The sequence below is a fragment of the Oncorhynchus mykiss genome, chromosome 23, assembly GCF_057628025.1.
Source record: "Oncorhynchus mykiss isolate SJ-2025 chromosome 23, ASM5762802v1, whole genome shotgun sequence".
Taxonomy (NCBI): Eukaryota; Metazoa; Chordata; class Actinopteri; order Salmoniformes; family Salmonidae; genus Oncorhynchus; species Oncorhynchus mykiss.
Window position 1 is genome coordinate 14,527,941 of NC_143044.1, and position 21,756 is coordinate 14,549,696.

The 21,756-nt window shown below is 41.5% G+C and overlaps 1 protein-coding gene across 3 annotated transcripts in view; it reads right to left on the minus strand.

The window, feature by feature from the left end:
- Positions 1 to 21,756, minus strand: part of LOC110502467 (cGMP-dependent protein kinase 1) — a 183,143-nt gene that overhangs the window by 140,124 nt on the left and 21,263 nt on the right. Inside the window, exon 1 of one of the 3 annotated variants that reach the window (XM_021580500.3) lies at positions 13,331 to 15,575. The exons of the other annotated variants lie outside the window; for them this stretch is intronic. Within the exon in view, the coding sequence (XP_021436175.1) occupies positions 13,331 to 13,740 (410 nt within the window). The 5' untranslated portion in view covers positions 13,741 to 15,575. Of the gene's footprint in view, positions 1 to 13,330; positions 15,576 to 21,756 lie in introns of those variants that run through there. 3 annotated transcript variants of the gene reach the window in all.

Below are 21,756 nucleotides of genomic sequence, written 5' to 3' on the forward strand. Positions count from 1 at the left end.
ATAAGGTGATGAAAGAAATCAGACAGACCAAGACAAACTTTTTTATTAGCATAATTGGTGAAGCAAAGGGAAATTCTAAACTGATCTGGGAGAATCTAAAAAAGTTAACAGGGAAATACCATAGTAACACTACAAAAAGACTAGAAATCATGGTGAATAACAATCTAACACAGGATGCAGTCGAAATAGCAATAGCCTTCAATTCCTACTTTATTGACTCTGTCAGGGTACTGACACAGAACCCCTCCACTGGTTTCTTGGGCTCAGTGCTAGTAAATGATGCTCAACCTGTCTTCATCATAAGGGAGGTTTCTGAGTCAAAGGTGAACAAGGTCATTAGCTCACTAAAGAACTCTAAAGCCAAAGATGTGTTTGGGCTAGACTCTACCTTTCTTAAAAACTACAGAGTCACTCATTGGCCCCATTACTAAGGTCACCATCACATCTATTGGTCTCGGGGTGTTTCCAAGGGTATGGAAGTCGGCCATAATAAAGGCCATCTTTAAATCAGGCGACCCTGCTGACGTGAGTAACTACGGGCCCATTAGTATACTACCTGTGGTGTCAAAGGTTGTTGAAAAGTGTGTAGCAGAACAACTTGCCCACCTCAACAACAGCCCCTTCACATTACACTCCATGCAGTTTGGCTTCAGAGCAAAACGCTCCACAGAAACGGCCAACTGCTTTCTTCTGAAAAATGTGAAGTCCAAGATGGACAAAGGGGGCGCTGTTGGGGCTGTGTTTCTGGACCTAAGGAAGGCTTTTGATACTGTTAACCATGAGATTCTCATCGCAAAATTGTCCAAGTTGAACTTTTCCCCTGATGCCTTGAGATGGATGAAATCATACCTTGAAGGCAGAAGTCAGTGTGTCAGAGTGAGCAATGAGCTGTCGTCCACTCTTAGCTATGATGTGGGCGTGCCCCAAGGGTCAATACTGGGGGCCCTCCTGTTCAGCCTGTACATTAATGATCTGCCTTCTGTCTGTACTGGGTCTGAAGTTCAAATGTATGCAGATGATACAGTCATATATGTGCATGGAAAGAGCAAACAACAAGCTGCACAAGAACTCTGTAATGGTCCAGATTACAAAGTGGCTCAGTGACTCATGTTTCCATCTCAATGTGAAAAAAAAAACAGTTTGCATGTTCTTCACAAAGAGGGCAACAGATGCTACTGAGCCAGATGTCTATGTGTCAGGGGAGAAGCTCCAGGTGGTATCTGATTTTAAGTACCTTGGCATCATACTTGATTCCAAACTCTCTTTTAAAAAGCATGTGAAAAAGGTCATTCAAATAACTAAATTCAACCTAGCTAATTTCCGATTTATACGAAATTGTTTGACTACAGAGGTAGCAAAACTGTACTTCAAATCTATCATACTCCCCCATTTAACATACTGCTTGACTAGTTGGGCCCAAGCTTGCTGTACAACATTAAGACATATTCAGTCTGTCTACAAACAGGCTCTCAAAGTGCTTGATAGGAAGCCCAATAGCCATCATCACTGTTACATCCTCAGAAAGCATGAGCTCCTGAGTTGGGAAAATCTTGTGCAATACACCGATGCATGTCTTGTATTCAAGATCCTAAATGGCCTGGCTCCCCCTCCACTCAGTATTTTTGTTAAACAGAAAACCCAAACATATGGCAGCAGATCCACAAGGTCCGCTACGAGAGGTGACTGTATAGTTCTCTTAAGGAAAAGCACCTTTAGTAAATCAGTTTTCTCTGTGAGAGCTTCCCATGTCTGGAATACACTGCCATCAGACACACATAACTGCACCACATATCACACTTTCACAAAATGCTTGAAGACATGGCTAAAGGTCGATCAGATTTGTGAACATGGTCCCTAGCTGTGTGTTGCCGCTTTCCATGTCTGTTGTCTGTAACTTGTGAGGTGTGGAAACACTTTGTTGCTTTTATGAATTTTGTCTTGCTGCTTTTTGTTCTATGTTGCTCTGTCTGTATGCTACGTCTTGCTTGTCCTATTCTGCTCTGTCTGTATGCTATGTCTTGCTTGTCCTATGTTGCTATTGTCTATATTGTAATTGTTTTTAATAACCTGCCCAGGGGCTGCGGTTGAAAATTAGCTGGCTGGCTAAAACCGGCACTTTAACTGAAACGTTGATTAATGTGCACTGTCCCTGTAAAAATAATATAAACTCAAACTCAATGTAAATACATGCAGATAAATTAAAGTCAGATCAATGAAATACAGGTCTTGGGACTGGTAGGGTTAAGGTGCATGTAGGATAATCCCATTTATATTACTCTTTATGATTTTGATAGTCTATGTTTATATATCAGTGTTAGTCAACGTTTTGTTAATATCCATGGTTACGGTTCACCCTCTGCACCTGTAAATACAGTGCCTTCAGAGAGTATTCACACCCCTTGACATTATGTTGTGTTACAGCCTGTTGTGTTTGGGCTCCTGAATGGCACAGCAGACTAAGGCACTGCATCTCAGTGCTAGAGGCGTCACTACAGACCCTGGTTTGATTCTAGGCTGTATCACAACCGGCCGTGATTGGGATTCCCATAAAGCGGCGCACAATTGGCCCAGCGTCATCCGGGTTAGGGTTTGGCCGGGGTAGGCTGTCATTGTAAATAATAATTTGTTCTTAACTTACTTGACTAGTTAAATAAAGGTTTAATAAAAATATATATATTTTTAAACAGCATGTGAGATGGATTCAATTGAGATTTTGTGGGGCACTGGCCAACACACAATACCCTACAACTGGAATTCTGTTTTTAGAATTTTTTACAAATTAATTACAAATGAAATGCTGAAATGTCTTGAGTCAAAAATTATTCAACCCCTTTGTTATGGCAAGCCTAAATAGGTTCAGGAGTAAAAGTGTGCTTAACATGTCACATAATAATAAGTTGCATGGACTCAGTCTGCAATAATAGTGTTTAACATGATTACAAGTAGCTGTATCGCCCCTCAGTCGAGCACCTATTGGGAAAGGGAAAGGGGATACCTAGTCTGTTGCTCAACTGAATGCATTTAACCAAATGTGTCTTCCGGATTTAACCCAACCCCTCTGAAACAGGTAGGTGCGGGGGACTGCCTTAATTGACATCCATGTCATCGGTGCACGGGGAGCGGTTTTACCTGCCGTGTTCAAGGGTAGATTGGTAGATGGGTAAAAATAAAGCAGACAGTGAATATCTCTTTGAGCATGGTGAAGTTATTAATTACACTTTGGATGGTGTATCAATACTTCCAGTCACTACAAAGATTAAAAAGGAAACTGCTAAGGGATTTCACAATGAGGCTAATGGTGACTTTAAAATAGTTACAGAGTTTAATGGATGTGATAGGAGAAAACTTAGGATGGATCAACTACATTGTAGTTACTCCACATACTAACCTAATTGACAGGCTGAATAGAAGGAAGCCTGTACAGAATAAAAATATTCCAAAACATGCATCCTGTTTGCAACAAGGCACTGAAGTAATACTGCAAAAAATGTGGCAAAGCAATGAAGGTTTTGTCTTGAATAAAAAGTTTTGTTTGGGGAAAATCAAATACAGCACATTAGAGTACTACTCTCCATATTTTCAAGCAGGGTGGTGGCTGCATCATGTTATGGGTATAATTGTAGTCGTTAAGGACTGGGGAGTTTTTCAGGATAAAAAAAAACGCAATGGAGCTAAGCACAGCCAAAATCCTGGCGCAAAACCTGGTTCAGTCTGCCTTCTACCAGACACTGGGAGATTAATTCACCTTTTCAGCGGGACAATAACCAAAAACACAAGGCCAAATCTACACTGGAGTTGCTTACCAAGAAGACAGTGAATGTTCCTGAGTGGCCAAGTTACAGTTTTGACTTAAATCTGCTTGAAAATACTGTATATGGCAAGGCCTGAAAATGGTTGTCTAGCAATGATCAACAAACAATTCAACCTAGCTTAAAGAATTTTGAAAAGAAAAATGGCAAATATTGCACAAATCCAGGTGTGGAAAGCTCTTAGAGACTTAACCGGAAAGACTCACAGCTGTAATCGCTGCCAAAGGTTATTCTGACATGAATTGATTCAGGGGATTGAATACTTATTTAATCAAAATATATTTGTGTTTTGTTTATCATTCATTTTTTACAAATGTTTTAATTTTTATAGAGTATTGTGTGTAGATCGTTGACAAAAAATGACAAATAAATCATTTTTGAATCCCACTTTGTAACACAACAAAATGTTGAAAAGTCAAGAGGTGTGAATACTTTCTGAATGCACTATAAATACCACAATATTGCATCTGATTCCATCTGATGCCTGATGATTCGCACCCCATGACAAGACTTTTCCACTATCTTACAAAGATGCATCTCAATAACTTCCATAGACAGAGACAGACAAAATATATCTTATTCCCTAGTGCACTACTTTTGACCAGAACATAGAATTTGATTAGACAAGATTGGGTGTAATTAGTGCTGTATACAAAGATTTTCTGTGTCTGTTTTGTATTGAAATCATTTCACAAGGAAGCAGACAGTCATTTAGCGCTTTATCACCCGACTGTAAAAGAGGCTAATCACATGTAACAAGGACTCGTGTCTTCAAAGAGAAGCTTCTATGTCATTAAGGATAAAAAAAGGGACAGGAAATGCTTTCAAACCCCTCAACAGATGCTGGGAATAGAACTCACAAAAGGGAGACGGTTTGAAGTGTGTCCCAAGCTTCTAAAGTCCCCATCCAGTAATCTCTGGCAACACACCACTCTGGCAACACCCCACTCTTCCTTTTGACGAGCGACCACACACGGCCACACAAACATAATATAATAATAATATACAGTATGTAACTTAGCAGACACTTTTTTCCCAAAGCGACTTACAGTCATGCGTGCATACATTTTACTTACAGGTCTACAATATTTAGTTTGTGCCAAAACATATGGCCTGCCTATCCTTTGTTGATATTAGGAAGGTATAAAAGGAACACACTTTAAAAACAACATTATCTTTCAATCTATCCTTTAATCCTAACCATGAGAGAGTAAAGAGAAGCACAGCAGGGAGCAGTAATGTTATAGTACTCCCCTGTTTCCCAAGAGCAATATTTGCATACCTCCGGAAGCTTCTCTCCTTAACCCCTGACCCTTTGACAGATTTACACACAGGAAAGGAGTGAGGGTCCCTGGCCTCGCGTACTACACTACAGACCCCAAAGTGGAGGAGCCTGCAGTCCTGTGACATTTCTCTGTTTTATGTCCTCTAGATTCTCGCCAGTCACCCCATTACACAACAACCCTCTATCCTCTCCTCCGCCTCTTTCTCTGTGCTGGAAGGGAAGATAAACACACTCAGTCAGGTTTGGGGACCGAATACGGTCCGTCTTCCTTAAAAGGAGAAAATATGCTCTTTTAGAGGAATAAGGGAGAGAGAGGCTGAGCGAGTGAAAGTAGAGCTAGAGATGTAGGCTCTTAATTGGAGCCAGTTTGCTTCAGCAGGAAAATAATCCTGCAGCAACAGGGAATGTGAATTATTGTCTGGATTATAATTAATGGACGTATTTGTAGGGGTTGATACATTTTTGGACAAAATCATGTCTGATATGTTAAAGTGTTATCACAGATTTAGAAGCTATTTTAAATCTCAAATACACTGCAAGTTCTACATTTTCTGCATTGCAGCACTTTGATATATCAGCTGATGTAAGAAGGGCTATATAAATAAATTTGATTTGATATAAATAAATACATTATTTGATAGGCCAATACAAAAACTGAATCAACAGTACTACTGGCAAGAACAGTGTGCTGGTTTGTCTGTTTCTTTTCAGATATCTAAAGCCAAACTGACAAACAAGTTGGTCAAACAGAGAAGAGGCATCGATCTCCACGCCATTGAGTAAACATCACAGTCCTCTGTTCTAATCGATAAAGGAGCAGCTCTATTGACACTCATTCCTCTGTACCCAAAATAGTTGTCAATGACCTCAGCATTCACAACCATATATTATATGTCTGCATTGTCCTCCATAAAGGGAGCCACTCGCCAGGTCATTCTCAAACATGCCTCTCTTCATTGCGCTCTTGCTAGCAGGGAAAAGAGGTAAAACATCTCACTCGTGTTCTTACAGAACCAGGGTAACGTTAGTAACCCAAAATTATTTTTCTAATACTCATTTTGTGTCACTTATGGGATATGGCCAACTCCTGTAACACAGACATGCTCTTTGAAGCCAGAGCAGTTCCAACAGCATCATCCCTCAGAGGCTCAAACACGAAGGACAGTATGCGCCAATGAAGGTGCAGTGACATCCAGTCGGTAAAACCTCATAAAAATACGAGGGGTGGCCCAACATTCCACCTCGCAAATCTCTTGTAAAAAAGAACAGTGCCCATACCTATGGTGGAATGAGCCCTCAGGCCCTCCGGGCACTGTAAACACTTGCTATTATAAGCCAATATAATAGCCTGCACTATCCAATGGGATAGCCGTTGACGAGAGAGGGGCCCACCCTTGCAAGGGGATGGCCAAGACACAAAGAGTTGGTCACTCTTGTGACATGCTCTCGTTCTATCCAAGTAGATATGCAAAGCACGTACAGGACATAAATGGTGGAGGAGCCATTCTTCCATAGAAGTAAATGGCGGCACAAGCTCTAAGGCTAGACAATTGTAATTACAGCTGACCTTAGGCATAAAGGCAGGGCAAACCGTAGGCACAATGGTGGACTGACAGTGTGTGCAGTTCACTCACACCCCTTGCAGATGTAAGGGCAATCAGCAAAGCCGTCTTGAAGGGGAGATATTTGAACTCTACGCTTTCCAGTGGCTCAAAAGTTTGCTGAGAAATTACACTACATGACCAAAAGTATGTGGACACATGCTCGTCAAACATCTTATTCCAAAATCGTGGGCATTAAAATGGAGTTAGTGCCCCCTTTGCTGCAATAACAGCCTCCACTCTTCTAGGAAAGCTTTCCGCTAGATGTTGGACAATGCTGTGGGGGCTTGCTTCGATTCAGCCACAAGAGCGTTAGTGAGCTCGGGCACTGTTGTTGGGCGATTAGGCCTGGCTTGCAGTCGGCGTTCCAATTCCTCCCAAAGGTGTTTGATGGGGTTGAGGTCAAGGCTCTGTGCAGGCCATTGAAGTTCTTCCACACAGATTTTAACAAACCATTTCTGTATGGACCTCGCTTTGTGTATTGGTGCATTGTCGTGCTGAAACAGGAAAGGGCCTTCCACAAACTGTTGCCATAAAGTTGGAAGCACAGAATTGACTACAATGTCATTGTATGCTGTAGCGTTAAGATTTCCCTTCACTTGAACAAAGGGGCTTAGCTGTTTCCACTGCTCCAGAGTACAATGGTGGTGAGCTTTACACCACTCCAGCTGACACTTTGCACATTAAACTTATGTGCGGCTGCTCGGCCATGGAAACCCATTCAAGTTCCTGACGAACAGTTCTTGTGCTGACGTTGCTTCCAGAGGCAGTTTGGAACTCGGTAGTGAGTGTTGCATTGGAGGACAGACAATTTTTATGTGCTTCAGCACTTGGCGGTCCCATTCTGTGAGCTTGTGTGGCCTACCACTTTGCGGCTGAGCTGTTGTTTCTCCTACACATTTCCACCTCACAATAACAGCATTTACAGTTGACCATGGCAGCTCTAGCAGGGCATACGTTTGGAAAACTGACATGTTGGAAAGGTGACATCCTATGACGGTGCCACGTTGAAAGTCATTGAGCTCTTCAGTAAGGCCATTCTACTGCTAATGTTTGTCTATGGAGATTGCATGGCTGTGTGCTCGATTTTATACACCTGTCAGCAACGAGTGTGGGTGAAATAGCAAAATCCCCTCATTTAAAGGGGTGCCCACATACTTTTGTATATAAAGTGTACCTTTGTGCTTGTGGTGGTGATTAGGGCTGTTGCGGTGACCGTATTACCGCCACACCCACAGTCACGAGTCATGAAGGCAGTCAAATTCCACATGACCGTTTAGTCATGGTAATTAGGCTTCTCCAAGCTCTGATGCTGCTGCTGGTCATTAGTAGCTTACCAAACTTGCTAACTGCCTGGTCCTCAGCACTCTATTGTCCCTCTAATCACTCTGACAGCAATGCAAACGTTTTTTCGAAAATCTAATCAAACACTTCATGAGAGCCCATGAGCTCATGTTGCGAAACATTTCGGTAGGCTATGAAATTGCGGGAGAAAACAGAGTGATGGTAGCTAATAAAAAGAGGAGGGTCCCATGTGCTTTCTATAAGCTAGGCCTACTATATTATTTCTCAACTTTCCAAATATTAAGCACATTGTTATATTTACAACAGGAGTATAGCCTACCTGGCTGACATGAAAATAAACCATGGGGAAAAGCGTCCTCCATTCGCTATTTAAGTGCATAAATGACATGTATTTTCTCCCGCTGCCCCTGTTTCGATACAGGTGCATAATGGTAATTTCTAAATCAAAACAAATGTCACACATATATTATTTAGTAAATGTATATATATAAGCCTATCACAATATTAGCATATCACTTGTGAATTACAGTTGAAGTTGGAATTTTACATACACTTGGGCTGGAGTCATTAAAACTCGTTTTTCAACCACTCCACAAATTTCTTGTTAACAAACTATTATTTTGGCAAGTCGGTTAGGACATCTACTTTGTGCATGACACAAATCATTTTTTCAACAATTGATAACAAACAGATTATTTCACTTATAAGTCACTGCATCACAATTCCAGTGGGTCAGAAGTTTACATACGCTAAGTTGACTGTGCCTTTAAACAACTTGGAAAATTCCAGAAAATTATGTCATGGCTTTAGAAGCTTCTGAAAGGCTAACTGACATCATTTGAGTCAATTGGAGGTGGACCTGTCGATGTATTTCAAGGCCTACCTTCAAACTCAGTGCCTCTTTGCTTGACAACACGGGAAAATCAAAAGAAATCAGCCAAGATCTCAGAAAAATAATTGTAGACCTCCACAAGTCTGGTTCATCCTTGGGAGCAATTTCCAAACGCCTGAAGGTACCACGTTCATATGTACAAACAATAGTACACACCATGAGACCACGCAGCCGCCATACCGCTCAGGAAGGGGACGCGTTCTGTCTCCTAGAGATGAACGTACTTTGGTGCGAAAAGTGCAAATCAATCCCAGAACAACAGCAAAGGATCTTCTGAAGATGCTGGAGGAAACAGATACAAAGGTATCTTTATCCACAGTAAAACGAGTCCTGTATCAACATAACCTGAAAGGCCACTCAGCAAGGAAGAAACCACTGCTCCAAAACCACCATAAAAAAGCAAGACAGTGGTTTGCAACTGCACATTGGGACAAAGATCATACTTTTTGGAGAAATGTCCTCTGGTCATAATGACCATTGTTATGTTTGGAGGAAAAAGAATACCTTCCCAGCCGTGAAGCACGGGGGTGGCAGCATCATGTTGTGGGGGTGCTTTGCTGCAGGAAGGTCTGGCGCACTTCACGCGAGAAGCCCCCACATCCCTCTAGTGGTGTGGGGGCTGTGCTTGGCAAAGTGGGTGGGGTTATATCCTTCCTGTTTGGCCCTGTCCGGGGGTGTCCTCGGATGGGGCCACAGTGTCTCCTGACCCCTCCTGTCTCAGCCTCCTGTATTTATGCTGCAGTAGTTTATGTGTCGGGGGCTAGGGTCAGTTTGATATATCTGGAGTACTTCTCCTGTCCTATTCGGTGACCTGTGTGAATTTAAGTGTGCTCTCTCTAATTCTCTCTTTTGCTCTTTCTTTCTCTCTCTCGGAGGACCTGAGCCCTAGGACCATCATGCCTCAGGACTACCTGACATGATGACTCCTTGCTGTCCCCAGTCCACCTGGCCGTGCTGCTGCTCCAGTTTCAACTGTTCTGCCTTATTATTATTCGACCATGCTGGTCATTTATGAACATTTGAACATCTTGGCCATGTTCTGTTATAATCTCCACCCGGCACAGCCAGAAGAGGACTGGCCACCCCACATAGCCTGGTTCCTCTCTACGTTTCTTCCTAGGTTTTGGCCTTTCTAGGGAGTTTTACCTAGCCACCGTGCTTCTACGCCTGCATTAATTGCTGTTTGGGGTTTTAGGCTGGGTTTCTGTACAGCACTTTGAGATATCAGCTGATGTACGAAGGGCTATATAAATACATTTGATTTGAATTTGATTTTGATTTGACTTCACAAAATAGATGGTATCAAAGGAACGAAAATTATGTGGATATATTGAGGCAACTCTCAAGACATCAAGACATCAGTCAGGAAGTTAAAAGCTTGGTCGCAAATGGGTCTTCCAAGTGAACAATGTTCCCAAACATACTTCCAAAGTTGTGGCAAAATGGCTTAAGGACAACAAAGTCAAGGTATTGGAGTGGCCATCACAAAGCTCTGACCTCAATCCTATAGAAAATGTGTGGGCAGAACTGAAAAAGCGTGTGCGAGCAAGGAGGCCTACAAATCTGACTCAGTTACACCAGCTCTGTCAGGAGGAATGAGCCAGAATTCACTCAACTTATTATGGGAAGCTTGTGGAAGGCTACCTGAAACATTTGACCCAAGTTAAACAATTTAAAGGCAATGCTACCAAATAGTAATTGAGTGTATGTAAACTTCTGACCAACTGGGAATGTGATGAAAGAAATAAAAGCTGAAAGAAATAATTCTCTCTACTTTTATTCTGACATTTCACATTCTTGATGTGATCCTAACTGACCTAAGACAGGGACATTTTATGATTATTAAATGGCAGGAATTGTGGGAGACTGAGTTTAAATGTATTTGGCTAAGGTGTATGTAAATTTCCAACTTGAACTGTTTTTTATTTTGTGATCTTGTGGAGTAGAAGTAAACATTTTCAAAAATACTAATGAACAGTAAAGTACAGATACCCATAAAAACTACTTAAGAAGTACTTCAAAGTATTTTTACTTAAGTACTTTACATCACTGGGAATCTGTCTCTAAACCCATGAGACCACACACAAGTTCGTTGGCAAAAGAGAGAAAGTGAGAGAGAGAAACAGAGAGAGAGGGGGGTGAGTGTTGATTGCATATGTGCATATCAGTGGAGGCTACTCAGAGGATCGAGGGGAGGAACATACTCCTCAGTGAATTTCAGAAGGAAAACAAATGTGTGAAACAAAAAACATGATATTTAAATATAAATATATTCACGTCACCAAAAAATGTATTAAAACACACTGTTTTACAATGAAGTTCTACAGTAGCCTCAACAGCACTCTCTGGGGTAGCACCATGGTGTAGCTCGTTTCCGTCCTCCTCTGGTTACATTGACTTCAATGCAAAACCTAGGAAGCTCATGGTTCTCACCCCTTCCATAGATTTACACACTAATGACAACTTCCAGAAGACGTCCTCCATCCTGTCAGAGCTCTTGTAGCATAAACTGTCTACCCAATCAAAGGGTCAGAGAATGAATCTAGTACTGAATGCATAAGCTACAGCTAGCTAACACTGCACTGCATAACATGTGGTGAGCAATTGACTCAAAGAGAGAGAAAGACAATAGTATAACAGTTTTGAACAAGTTAATTTCTTCCCAAAAAAAGAAGGGAGAGACAGAGAGATTTTTTTTCCACTTTCACTTTCTTAGCTAGTGAATGCAGCTAGCTAGTTTAGCCTACTCAAACAGAGAGAGATGCTATGTTAGCTAGCTGGCTATGGCTATCCAACACTGGAACTCTTCCAAGTCAAGGTAAGATTTTGATATATTGATTTATTGCCACCGGGGCCCTGTAAAACTACTTGCTGTACACTGTAATGCATGATTGTAGTGGGTTTACTAACGCGTTAGTTCTAGTTAGTTCTAGCTATGTTGACTATGACGTTAGCTTCTATGGTGACACTGATGTAGGCTGTGTGTAGCGGTTAGCGGTAATGGTATGAAGGTTTAGCTTGGAAAGTTTTTTTTGCCTGGTCACAGACAGCTGTTGTGTTGTACACTGAAGTCCACAAGTGAAGAGAAAAGGTGAGAGGAGGAAAGCATGTTGATTCGAGAAAGAATTAAACAATGAGCAAAGTGATCATGCGGTTTGTATGTGGCTGCTATGAAAGTGAACTGTGTCTGCAGGTGATCAGGGGTGTATTCATTCAGCCAATTCGGTTGAAAAACGTTTCTTAAACAGAAGCAAATGGAACGAAACAAGGATCAACATTACTGAATTTGTCCAATAGAAAATCTTGTTTTCAAATGTTTGGACTAATGATTACCCCCAAGATCAGCTAGATGCAAACAAGAGTGTGCTAGGCGGTATTAAATGTGTCACTGTCTGTGACCTTGACTATTCCAAATTTTCTCTCGATCTGTGCACCTACGTTGTAAACTTTAATTCCTAGGCTAGTTTGTAGCAACCTCGTGATGGGTATAGGGAAATATGTTGTATCATGTAGCAGCCTAAACCTATCGAATGTATATTGAGCTGGGTGATTGGAATATGAATGACAGTCATCCAATATACTGCAATAGAAATAAGGCCATGCTCCTAAACAAATTATCATCCTACCTAATCTTAAACGGCACCGACCCCCACTGGTGCATATTGCATGTGTGAAGAGAGCAAGAGGTGTGTGTGTCTTTTGAACTGTTTAGGTTAGAAACAAACAGTTTTTGCTCTACTAATGGTGCAAGCATGACACTAACGAAGCTGCACTCGACAAATAACACTACAGCGAAGCATTACCATTAGAACAATTATTATTAAAAAAGACATTTGTGCTCCAAAAGTTTTACTCCAAGTTGGTCAAACTTTAGAGCCCTGTGTGTGTGTGTGTGTGTGTGTGTGTGTGTGTGTGTGTGTGTGTGTGTGTGTGTGTCTGTGTGTGTGTCATCAGAATGTAAACCATTCGTAGAGAGATATCATGGCACCCTTTCATCACAGTTTGGATTAAACAAACACAGGTACATTACACAGAGTCGGGCTTGTATTCATACCCTTTAACACCTCAACAACACTGGTCTCTAGCGTCACTGAGGTGACACATTCACCTCACACTGTCAGTAATAACCCATACTGTTTTTACATAGATGCATATCAATGATGCATACCAAGTGTGATATCACATTCAGAAGAAGCTGAAAAAAAACGCAAAACACATTATATTAGCATACTGACTGATCCTAGATGAAATATCGATAATATGAGTCTGAGATGTCGCACACCTGATGCTCCAAATGCACCATTGAGGAATTACGCACACTAAGAATAATGCACAATGGATAAACACAGCCATGGGCTGTATCACATAACGTCAAAACATGTCATGCAAAAACACAGTAATGCAAAAACAGGCACCCCTGTTGTAACTGTACACCTACTGTGGACTTTTGGGGTAGAAAGGCAGCCTGACATGGCTAAGATCCTGGATGTCGATGGCGGTGGGTTCCGCAGAAATCGCCTGTCTCTTAGTCCGCTGGTGCTCGTGCAGCTCAGTTTGTTTGACGACCTGTTGGGTTGCCGGTTTGATAACGGACCGGTATTTATCCAGCTCGTTCTGTAGTTTTTGTATTAGCTCGTCTTTCTGGTCAAGCTCCAGTTCTAGCTCGTCAATGAGCGCGTCCCGTTGCCGCAGCTCCTCAATCTTCTCCTGCAGCGCGTATTGGAGGTCGCGCAAGGTACCCATGTTCATCCCGACGCCAAGGGGACTTATCAAACCTTTAACCAAAGCTATCCAGTCGATACTGTAGCCTATTCCTTTTCCGTTCTTACCGACAACTTTATCCCGCATCTACAGCTTTAAACATAATATCCTCCCTCCAGTCCTACTTGATTTCCGAACGTCTTGATCTCCGTTGACAACCAGTGCTTGAATATCTAAATAAGCAAATACAGTGGATGAGACGACTATCAAAGTGAACCCCCGGGAGCACCGCAGTCTCTAGAAATGTAAAGTTGTCTTTCTCTCTCTGGCTGAAAGTGTCAGTGGTGAAGCAGGCCGGTCCTCCTGGAGTGCGTCAGGCTACGACCCTGAGAGGGCGCGAGGGAGAAGGGCGGCTACAGGAATCCGAGGTACGATGCCGTCAATCCTGTGAGAAGAAAACACAGGTCAACTGGACTAGGCACCCCAGGCAGTGCTGACAATAGAAATGACAAAAGTTGAGTTTAGCTAAGGTTGCGTTGGCTTTAAAACACACGGAGATATTTTGAAATTGGTGTAATGAGACACTGCATACGGCCATGTAGCATACGTGTCTGTGCCTGTGTGTGTGTTTGTGTTGATAAGATCAAAGCTATGTGCCACAGCATTTTCTAATGGCATAATTCAGATCATAATGCTGCAACTAAATTAATGGTTATCAGACCATCAACACAGACCATCAATCATGTTTGCACTTCATTATAGTCCGATTTGGATATCTTCTGAACAAAGCAAACCAAACGGCATATCAGGACCAATGCTATTACACAACCCAACATGGAATTACACTCCAGGTAAAATAACATAAAGCTTATTCACTATTTGCACATAAATTGGTTTTGAATCTCATTCCCAGAGCCCTTTATTGTAACAGAAGGCTCTGCTGAGCTAACACTTACACTTGTCTTTTCTTACTAGCACTGACTTTGCTGATAGCTACTTATTGACGTAAAAATGTGCTTACTATGACTGTGATATGCGGGTCGGAAAACAACCAGATGCATCCGGTGTACAGGGTAAATGGAAAGAGAGCTTGTGAAGCGATTTCTGCTTTTGCACGTTCACAAATCCATATTCAATCTCTACTTGTATGCACTGACATAGACTGATAGATGCACACACACACTACATGTTCATGATTTTATGTACAGTACCAATCAAAAGTTTGGAAACACCTACTCATTCAGGGGCTTTTCTTTATTTTTACTATTTTCTACATTGTATAATTATAGTGAAAACATCAACACTATGAAATAACACATAAGGAATCATGAAGTAACCAAAATAGTGTTTAACAAATCAAAATATATTTTACATTTGAGATTCTTCAAATTAGCTACCCTTTGCCTTGATAACAGATTTGCACACTCTTGGCATTCTCTCAACCAGTTTCATGAGGTAGTCACCTGGAGTGCATTTCAATTAACAGGTGTGCCTTGTTAAAAGTTAATTTGTGGAATTTGGGGAATTTTCTTCTTCATTAATGCATTTGAGCCAATCAGTTGTGTTGTTACATTTAGGGTTGGTATACAGAAGATAGCCCTATTTGGTCCAGATTATGGCAAGAACAGCTCAAATAAGCAAAGAGAAACGACAGTCCATCATTACTTTAAGACATGAAGGTCAGTCAATTCGGAAAATTTAAAGAACTTTTAAAGTTTCTTCAAGTGCAGTCGCAAAAACCATCAAGCGCTATGATGAAACTGGCTCTCATGAGGACCGCCACAGAAAAGGAAGACCCAGAGTACCTCTGCTACAAGTTTTATGGCACACTACACCTATTGTTGTATTGCTGTCACCTACTGTACGGGGTCTTCTTCTTTGCTATCACTGCAATCCACAAACAAATGCTATAGGTGCATGCCGCCACCTACTGTTTTGGCTGTATATCAGCCCACATAATTAACTAAATAAAGCTAAACAAAACAAAACTCAATGTATTCATTTATTCAGATTAAACTGGTCAGACAATGCGGGTGCTACGCCACAGGATAGTTTTGCTAGCACAGAAGGGAATATGTTCCGGGATTCATCCAATGGCATTGAGGAGTATACAACCTCAGTCACCGGCTTCATCAATAAGTGCATGGACGACGTCATCCCCACAGTGACCGTATGTGCATTTCCCAAACAGAAGCCATGGATTACAGGCAACATCTGCACCGAGCTAAAGGCTAAAGTTGCCGCTTTCAAGGAGTGGGACACTAATCCCGACGCTTATTAGAAACCCTGCTATGCCCTCAGACGAACCATCAAACAGGCAAAGTGTCTATTAAGCACTAAGATTGAATCCTACTACACTGGCTCTGATGCTTGATGGATGTGGCAGGGCTTGAAAGATATTACGGACAAAGGGAAACCCAGCTGCGAGCTGCCCAGTGACAGGAGCCTACCAGATGAGCTACAGTGCCTTGCAAAAGTATTCATCCCCCTTGGCGTTTTTACAGGTAACGAGTGGAGGACAGAGGAGCCTCTTAAAGAAGAAGTTACAGGTCTGTGAGAGCCAGAAATCTTGCTTGTTTGTAGGTGACCAAATACTTATTTTCCACCATAATTTGCAAATAAATTCATTAAAAATCCTACAATGTGATTTTCTGGATTTTTTTCTTCTCATTTTGTCTGTCATAGTTGAAGTGTACCTATGATGAAAATTACAGGCCTCTCACATCCTTTTAAGTGGGAGAACTTGCACAATTGGTGGCTGACTAAATACTTTTTTGCCCCACTGTATGTATTACAATTATACACTTCAATGGTGTTTACCACTCCTGTTCCTGGGACATCAATGATTATGTAACCGGTGTGAAATGGATAGCAGGGTGTGCGCTAATAGCATTTCAATCGGTGACGTCACTCGCTCTGAGACCTTGAAGTAGTTGTTCCCCTTGCTCTGCAAGGGCCGCGGCTTTTGTGGAATGATGGGTAACGATTCTTCGTGGGTGTCAGTTGTTGTGTGCAGAGGGTCCCTGGTTCAAGCCCAGTTAGGGACGGAAGCTATACTGTTACAATTACACATTGTAACTATGCAATAGACTAGAAACATGACTGATTTGTAATTCATATAAGCATTAAAAAAAAAATGTTTTAAATCGATGCATATATAACTCCCTTCCTCTGCATTAATCTGAGGACACAGGACAGTTTTCAATAAGATAGTTAATTTCAACCAGTGGAGAATGTGAAATGCTTTATTGAAAGATGTTCATTATCCAGGTGTTAATACATGCATTATAATAATTGTAATATTATAAATACAAGTTCAATCTGTACTTCAATGCACATATGGTGTGCATTATAAAACAAGTAAGAAAGACGGTGGGGAGAGGTGTAGAAGACAGAAAGGAAGAGGTAAGAACAGAGGCAGACAGCATATGATTAATGAATTACAGTGCAACCCTAATATTCTCTCAGTTCATCACAATTGCGGTGTCTCCTAACCAGCATTGGGCCGCCAGTTGCCCCGAAGGTTATCTTAAGAGTGGGTGAGGTGACGATGATGGGACAGGCTTCCTCTCTCACATCAAAACATACCTGCACACGAGAGACAGATGGATAGAGAGAGAGAGCATGGAAGAGGGAAAGGAACGAGATGGGAACAACAAGAATTTGTTGCAAGTTGGGGAGGGGGGCTAATAGCTGAGCAAAAGAATAGTCTAATAGGCAAGATAGGAGGGGTGGTTTTCACTCCTATCACAGACCAGATTTGCCCTTACGACCAAGGGGTAGCTTGCTACTCAATGTAATAAAGTAATGACTTTTCAAATAAGTTACCTTACACATTATGTTGGCTGACAACTTGTTTGCTACGCTGTCCTTACGAACCACATGCTGGTACATACTGCTGTAATGATATGCTATGTTAGCTAGCTACCTAATGTTAGTAGTTATACATCAAACTTGCCAGTATATTAACTATAAGCTGGAACACTAGCGCGAGCCCATAGCAAGTGAATGGAATCGAACGTTCGCAGAGCCTGTTTTGACTGGAGTGATGCTTAGAATTCCATTTAGTGTAAATGGCACCAAAAAATGTAGACCTTTTTATTTTACCACTACAATCTGTTTGTCGGACGAAACTGGAAGAAAAAAAAAACATATGTATAAAGTAAACATCCGTACCTCAATGGTGTCAACTGTGCTTATGTCTGCAAAATGAGAAAGTAGGGAAAAAATAAAAACTTCTGACTATTTCTGGTCTAGCGATCGATGACAAACGAGTTTGATGCTCAGACTTATATTACAAAGAGGAGATTCTCCTGATTAAAATAAATATATATATATACACACACATACACACACAGAGTGAGATATTTGGCAAAATAGAACGGCATGCCTCTCCATAGGAAAACAATTGGGGTAGCTCAGCGTCCCAAAGGCAAAGTATTTTGGGGTTAGCATTTGATGACAACCGAGCTAGCTGCCCAGGCTTACATAATTAGAAAGAGGAGATTCTCATTCTTAAAATGGTTTGAAAAAAATCTAATTATACACATTGCGAGATTTTTGGCGAAATAGATAGACATGCCTATATTTCCCCCATAGGAAACAATGGGAAGACCACAGAGTTCCAATAAAAAAATTGGGTTGTTCACATTTTAACTATAAAACAACGTGAGCACGTCTCATTGCCAACAATAGCAAAGCAGGCATTGTGACGTTTAACAATAAACTGGGAATAGAATTTTCGGAAGGCGAGTTGGTGCCACGGTGCTCAATAGAACTAATAGGACCTGGCATGATGAAAAATTCACTAAAGTAAGGCCTGTTTTTTTTGTGATTCCTTCCTGGGAAATATGGTCATTATGAAACTAGGCTCCACGACGGTTGCAATAAATTTGTTTTTATCAGAAAATAATGTTGTTAAAAATGTAATGTGTCCAGCCTACTATCTAGACTGATTTCAGTGCACTCGTGTGTACCAGAGCCCAAAATAATTAATTTAGCGCTCAACACCTGTTGTATATTGCCGGTGTCAGTAAACTTAGGGAAAAAAAGCATAATTCAATTGTTTCTAGCAGCACATTTACATTCACCAACGCTCTGGTTAACACGAAAACTGCCTTACCAGCTCAGCTAGGGGGAGTAAAATGGTCAGAGTGATCTCATTTGTGTCTGGAAGTAGCTAGCAAGCTAGCCAACGTTAGCTTGGGTGCTTGCCTGCCGGTGTAAGGCCAGAACACTCAAAAAAAACTTATCCTCGGCCCGAACGTCCAGTGTGCACTCCGAGGGCGAAATGGTCTGAATTTACAAACTGCCAATCCTCTGGATTTATGAGCATCACATTGTACAGCGCCAGATTTTCTGTACCATCCTAACAGAAACCCAGAGGGTTTTTCATGGAATATTAAAACCATAATATGAATCAAATTAATTAAGCAAGTGTAACGACTCTCTTCTTCTGACAAGGAGTAAGAGATGTTGGACCATTGTGCAGCGTGGTAAGTGTCTATTTTAATATATAAAACTGAACACTACAAAAATACAAAATAACAACGTGGATGAACAAACGAAAATCGAAACAGTCCCGTGTGGTACAGACACAGGAAACAATCACCCACAACTCAAAAGTGAAACCAGGCTACCTAAGAATGGTTCTCAATCAGGGACAACGATTGACAGCTGCCTCTGATTGAGAACGATACCAGGCCAAACACAGAAATCCCAATACATAGAAAAAGGAACATAGACAACCCACCCAATTCACGCCCTGACCATACTAAAACAAAGACATAACAAAAGAACTAAGGTCAGCACGTGACAGCAAGTAATGTTACCAGTCAAAAGTTTGGACACACATACTCATTCCAAGATTTTTCTTTAGTTTTACTATTTTCTACATTGTAGAATAATGGTGAAGACATCACAACTATGAAATAACACCGGTCTCCCACGTGCCCTGTATTCTGTAGTACAGACATGGCCTGCTCTCCCTTATGTAAGGAATTAGGCACTTTCCCATGTTTACTACAGTATGTATTGTAGACTGCACAGTAGCCAAATAAACACATTTCTTTAATAAAATAATAATAAAAAATACTCTTTCAAAATGCAGATGTTGATTTAGTAATTCTCACGAACCTGTCAGTGTGATGCCAGGACAACAACCTCTCCCTCAATGTGAGCAAGACAAAGGAGCCGGTCGTGGACCATAGGAAAAGAAAGACCGAACAAGCCCCCATTACCATTGACAGGGCTGAAGTGGAGCGGGTCAAGTTTCAAGTTCCTTGGTGTCCACATCCCCAACTAACTATCTTGGTCCAAACACACCAAGACAATTGTGAAGAGGGCACGACAACATGTTATTTCATAGTGTTGATGTCTTCACTATTATTCTACAATGTAGAAAATAGTAAAAATAAAGAAAAACCCTTGAATGAGTAGGTGTGTCCAACCTTTTGACTGGTACTGTATGTAAATTGTAAAGTATTTTGTCTGTATATCCCTGACCCTTGGCACTTCATGCTCCTTTACCCTAACCGGGCACTCCGAGGAATTGGGAATGTGGTTGCCATCACAATTACAACATCGTACACCCTCAGATTCCTCAACAACATTCCTTCGGCACACACTTGATACATGTCCATACCTTTTGTAATTCTGGCAAAACAACGGCTTCGACACAAAAGCTCTCACCGCATATCTAACATATCCCATTTTCATAGTAGAAACTCTTCATCAAACATCAATAATACCGACAGGCTTTCTTCTTTTCCCCCATCCACTACACGGTTCAGCCGGCATGCTCCAACTACTCCTGGTATGCTCCTCATAAATCACAAGGCCTCCACATCCAACGCAACACCAGATATGAGACCTTTTAGCAGTGCTCTGCTAAAAAAATCTAAACTCTCCAGTCGATAGTTTGTCGATCCTAAACGCCTTTTCCATCTGCTCGTTCGACACACAAGAAATCAAAACAACACCACTTCTGGTCACTCTGACCGTCTCCACCTTTCCCAATACATCCCTTACCATCCTTGGTACTTCAAATGCATATCCCCAAAAAAGCATCATTGTTAGTGAACCTTACTCCAACCAAAAACCTATACTCATTAACAACGTTTGCCTTTTTGATCAATTTTTCTTTATCACTGTCCTCCACTCTTCAGCCAAACTGCAAGGATCCACTCTCTCCACCAATCTCACTCCCACTGGGCCAGAATCATCCTTTACATCCTCGGAACAAGTCCCAAACTCGGCAGTCCTCACCACGGATACTTCAGGCTCCTGTAAGGTTCCATCCCCGAGCTACTAGAGCACGTATCCCTAATTTACATTTGTTGCCAACCTTCCTTACCCCCACTTCCCTCTACACTCAACTCATTCTTGACTGTCATCACTACACCTTCCACCACAATCACTACACCTTCCATCACCATCACTCTTTTCATATTCAATGTCCTTCTCTAGCTCTTCCAGAAGTTCTGTGCAAACCTCCATTCTATATTCACTCAGGACATATTTCACTTTTCTTCTGTTTCCCTTGTCTGCCATCTTCTCCTTCACCAAGTCTTCCTGAAGGTTTGTACAATCCCCCACTTTATATTTGTTCATAATATGTTCCAGTTTCTTCCTTTTTCCCCTTGTCCTCCATCTTCAAAGATAACCAGTTTACCCTTCCCACCCTCCTTCTCCGCTTGTTGTCAGCTCGAATGTTGTCATTAAAACATTGTTTGATTGGTTGACAAGATTAACTCTGCTCATTGGTCAACCATGCGCGGCGACCGCTCAAGACTTCAGCTAATATTTTGCCACCTCGAGCACCGAGCCAGCAACACCGCTCACGGGAGTGAGCACCACGTACCGTGCCTCTTGCAGAACTCCTTGAGTTTTTCTGCCCTAATCCAATTGAAGTCTGAAACCTTTGCAGCTTATTGCGGCCCATCTATAATCACCTTTTTCTGTTACATCAAAATGCAGTGATGTGTGATATTGTAAGATCAAAGGACAGTAGTCACTAGAAATGCTAGTGGCATTATCATCACTAACGACAAGCAAGTAGCCTACATGAGCTTTTTAATCTTAATTTAGAGGTAGGGTCAGGGCTAAGTTCAAGGTTTGGGTTAGTGGTTAGAATCACATGTGGTAAGAAAGTACTGTAGCTCT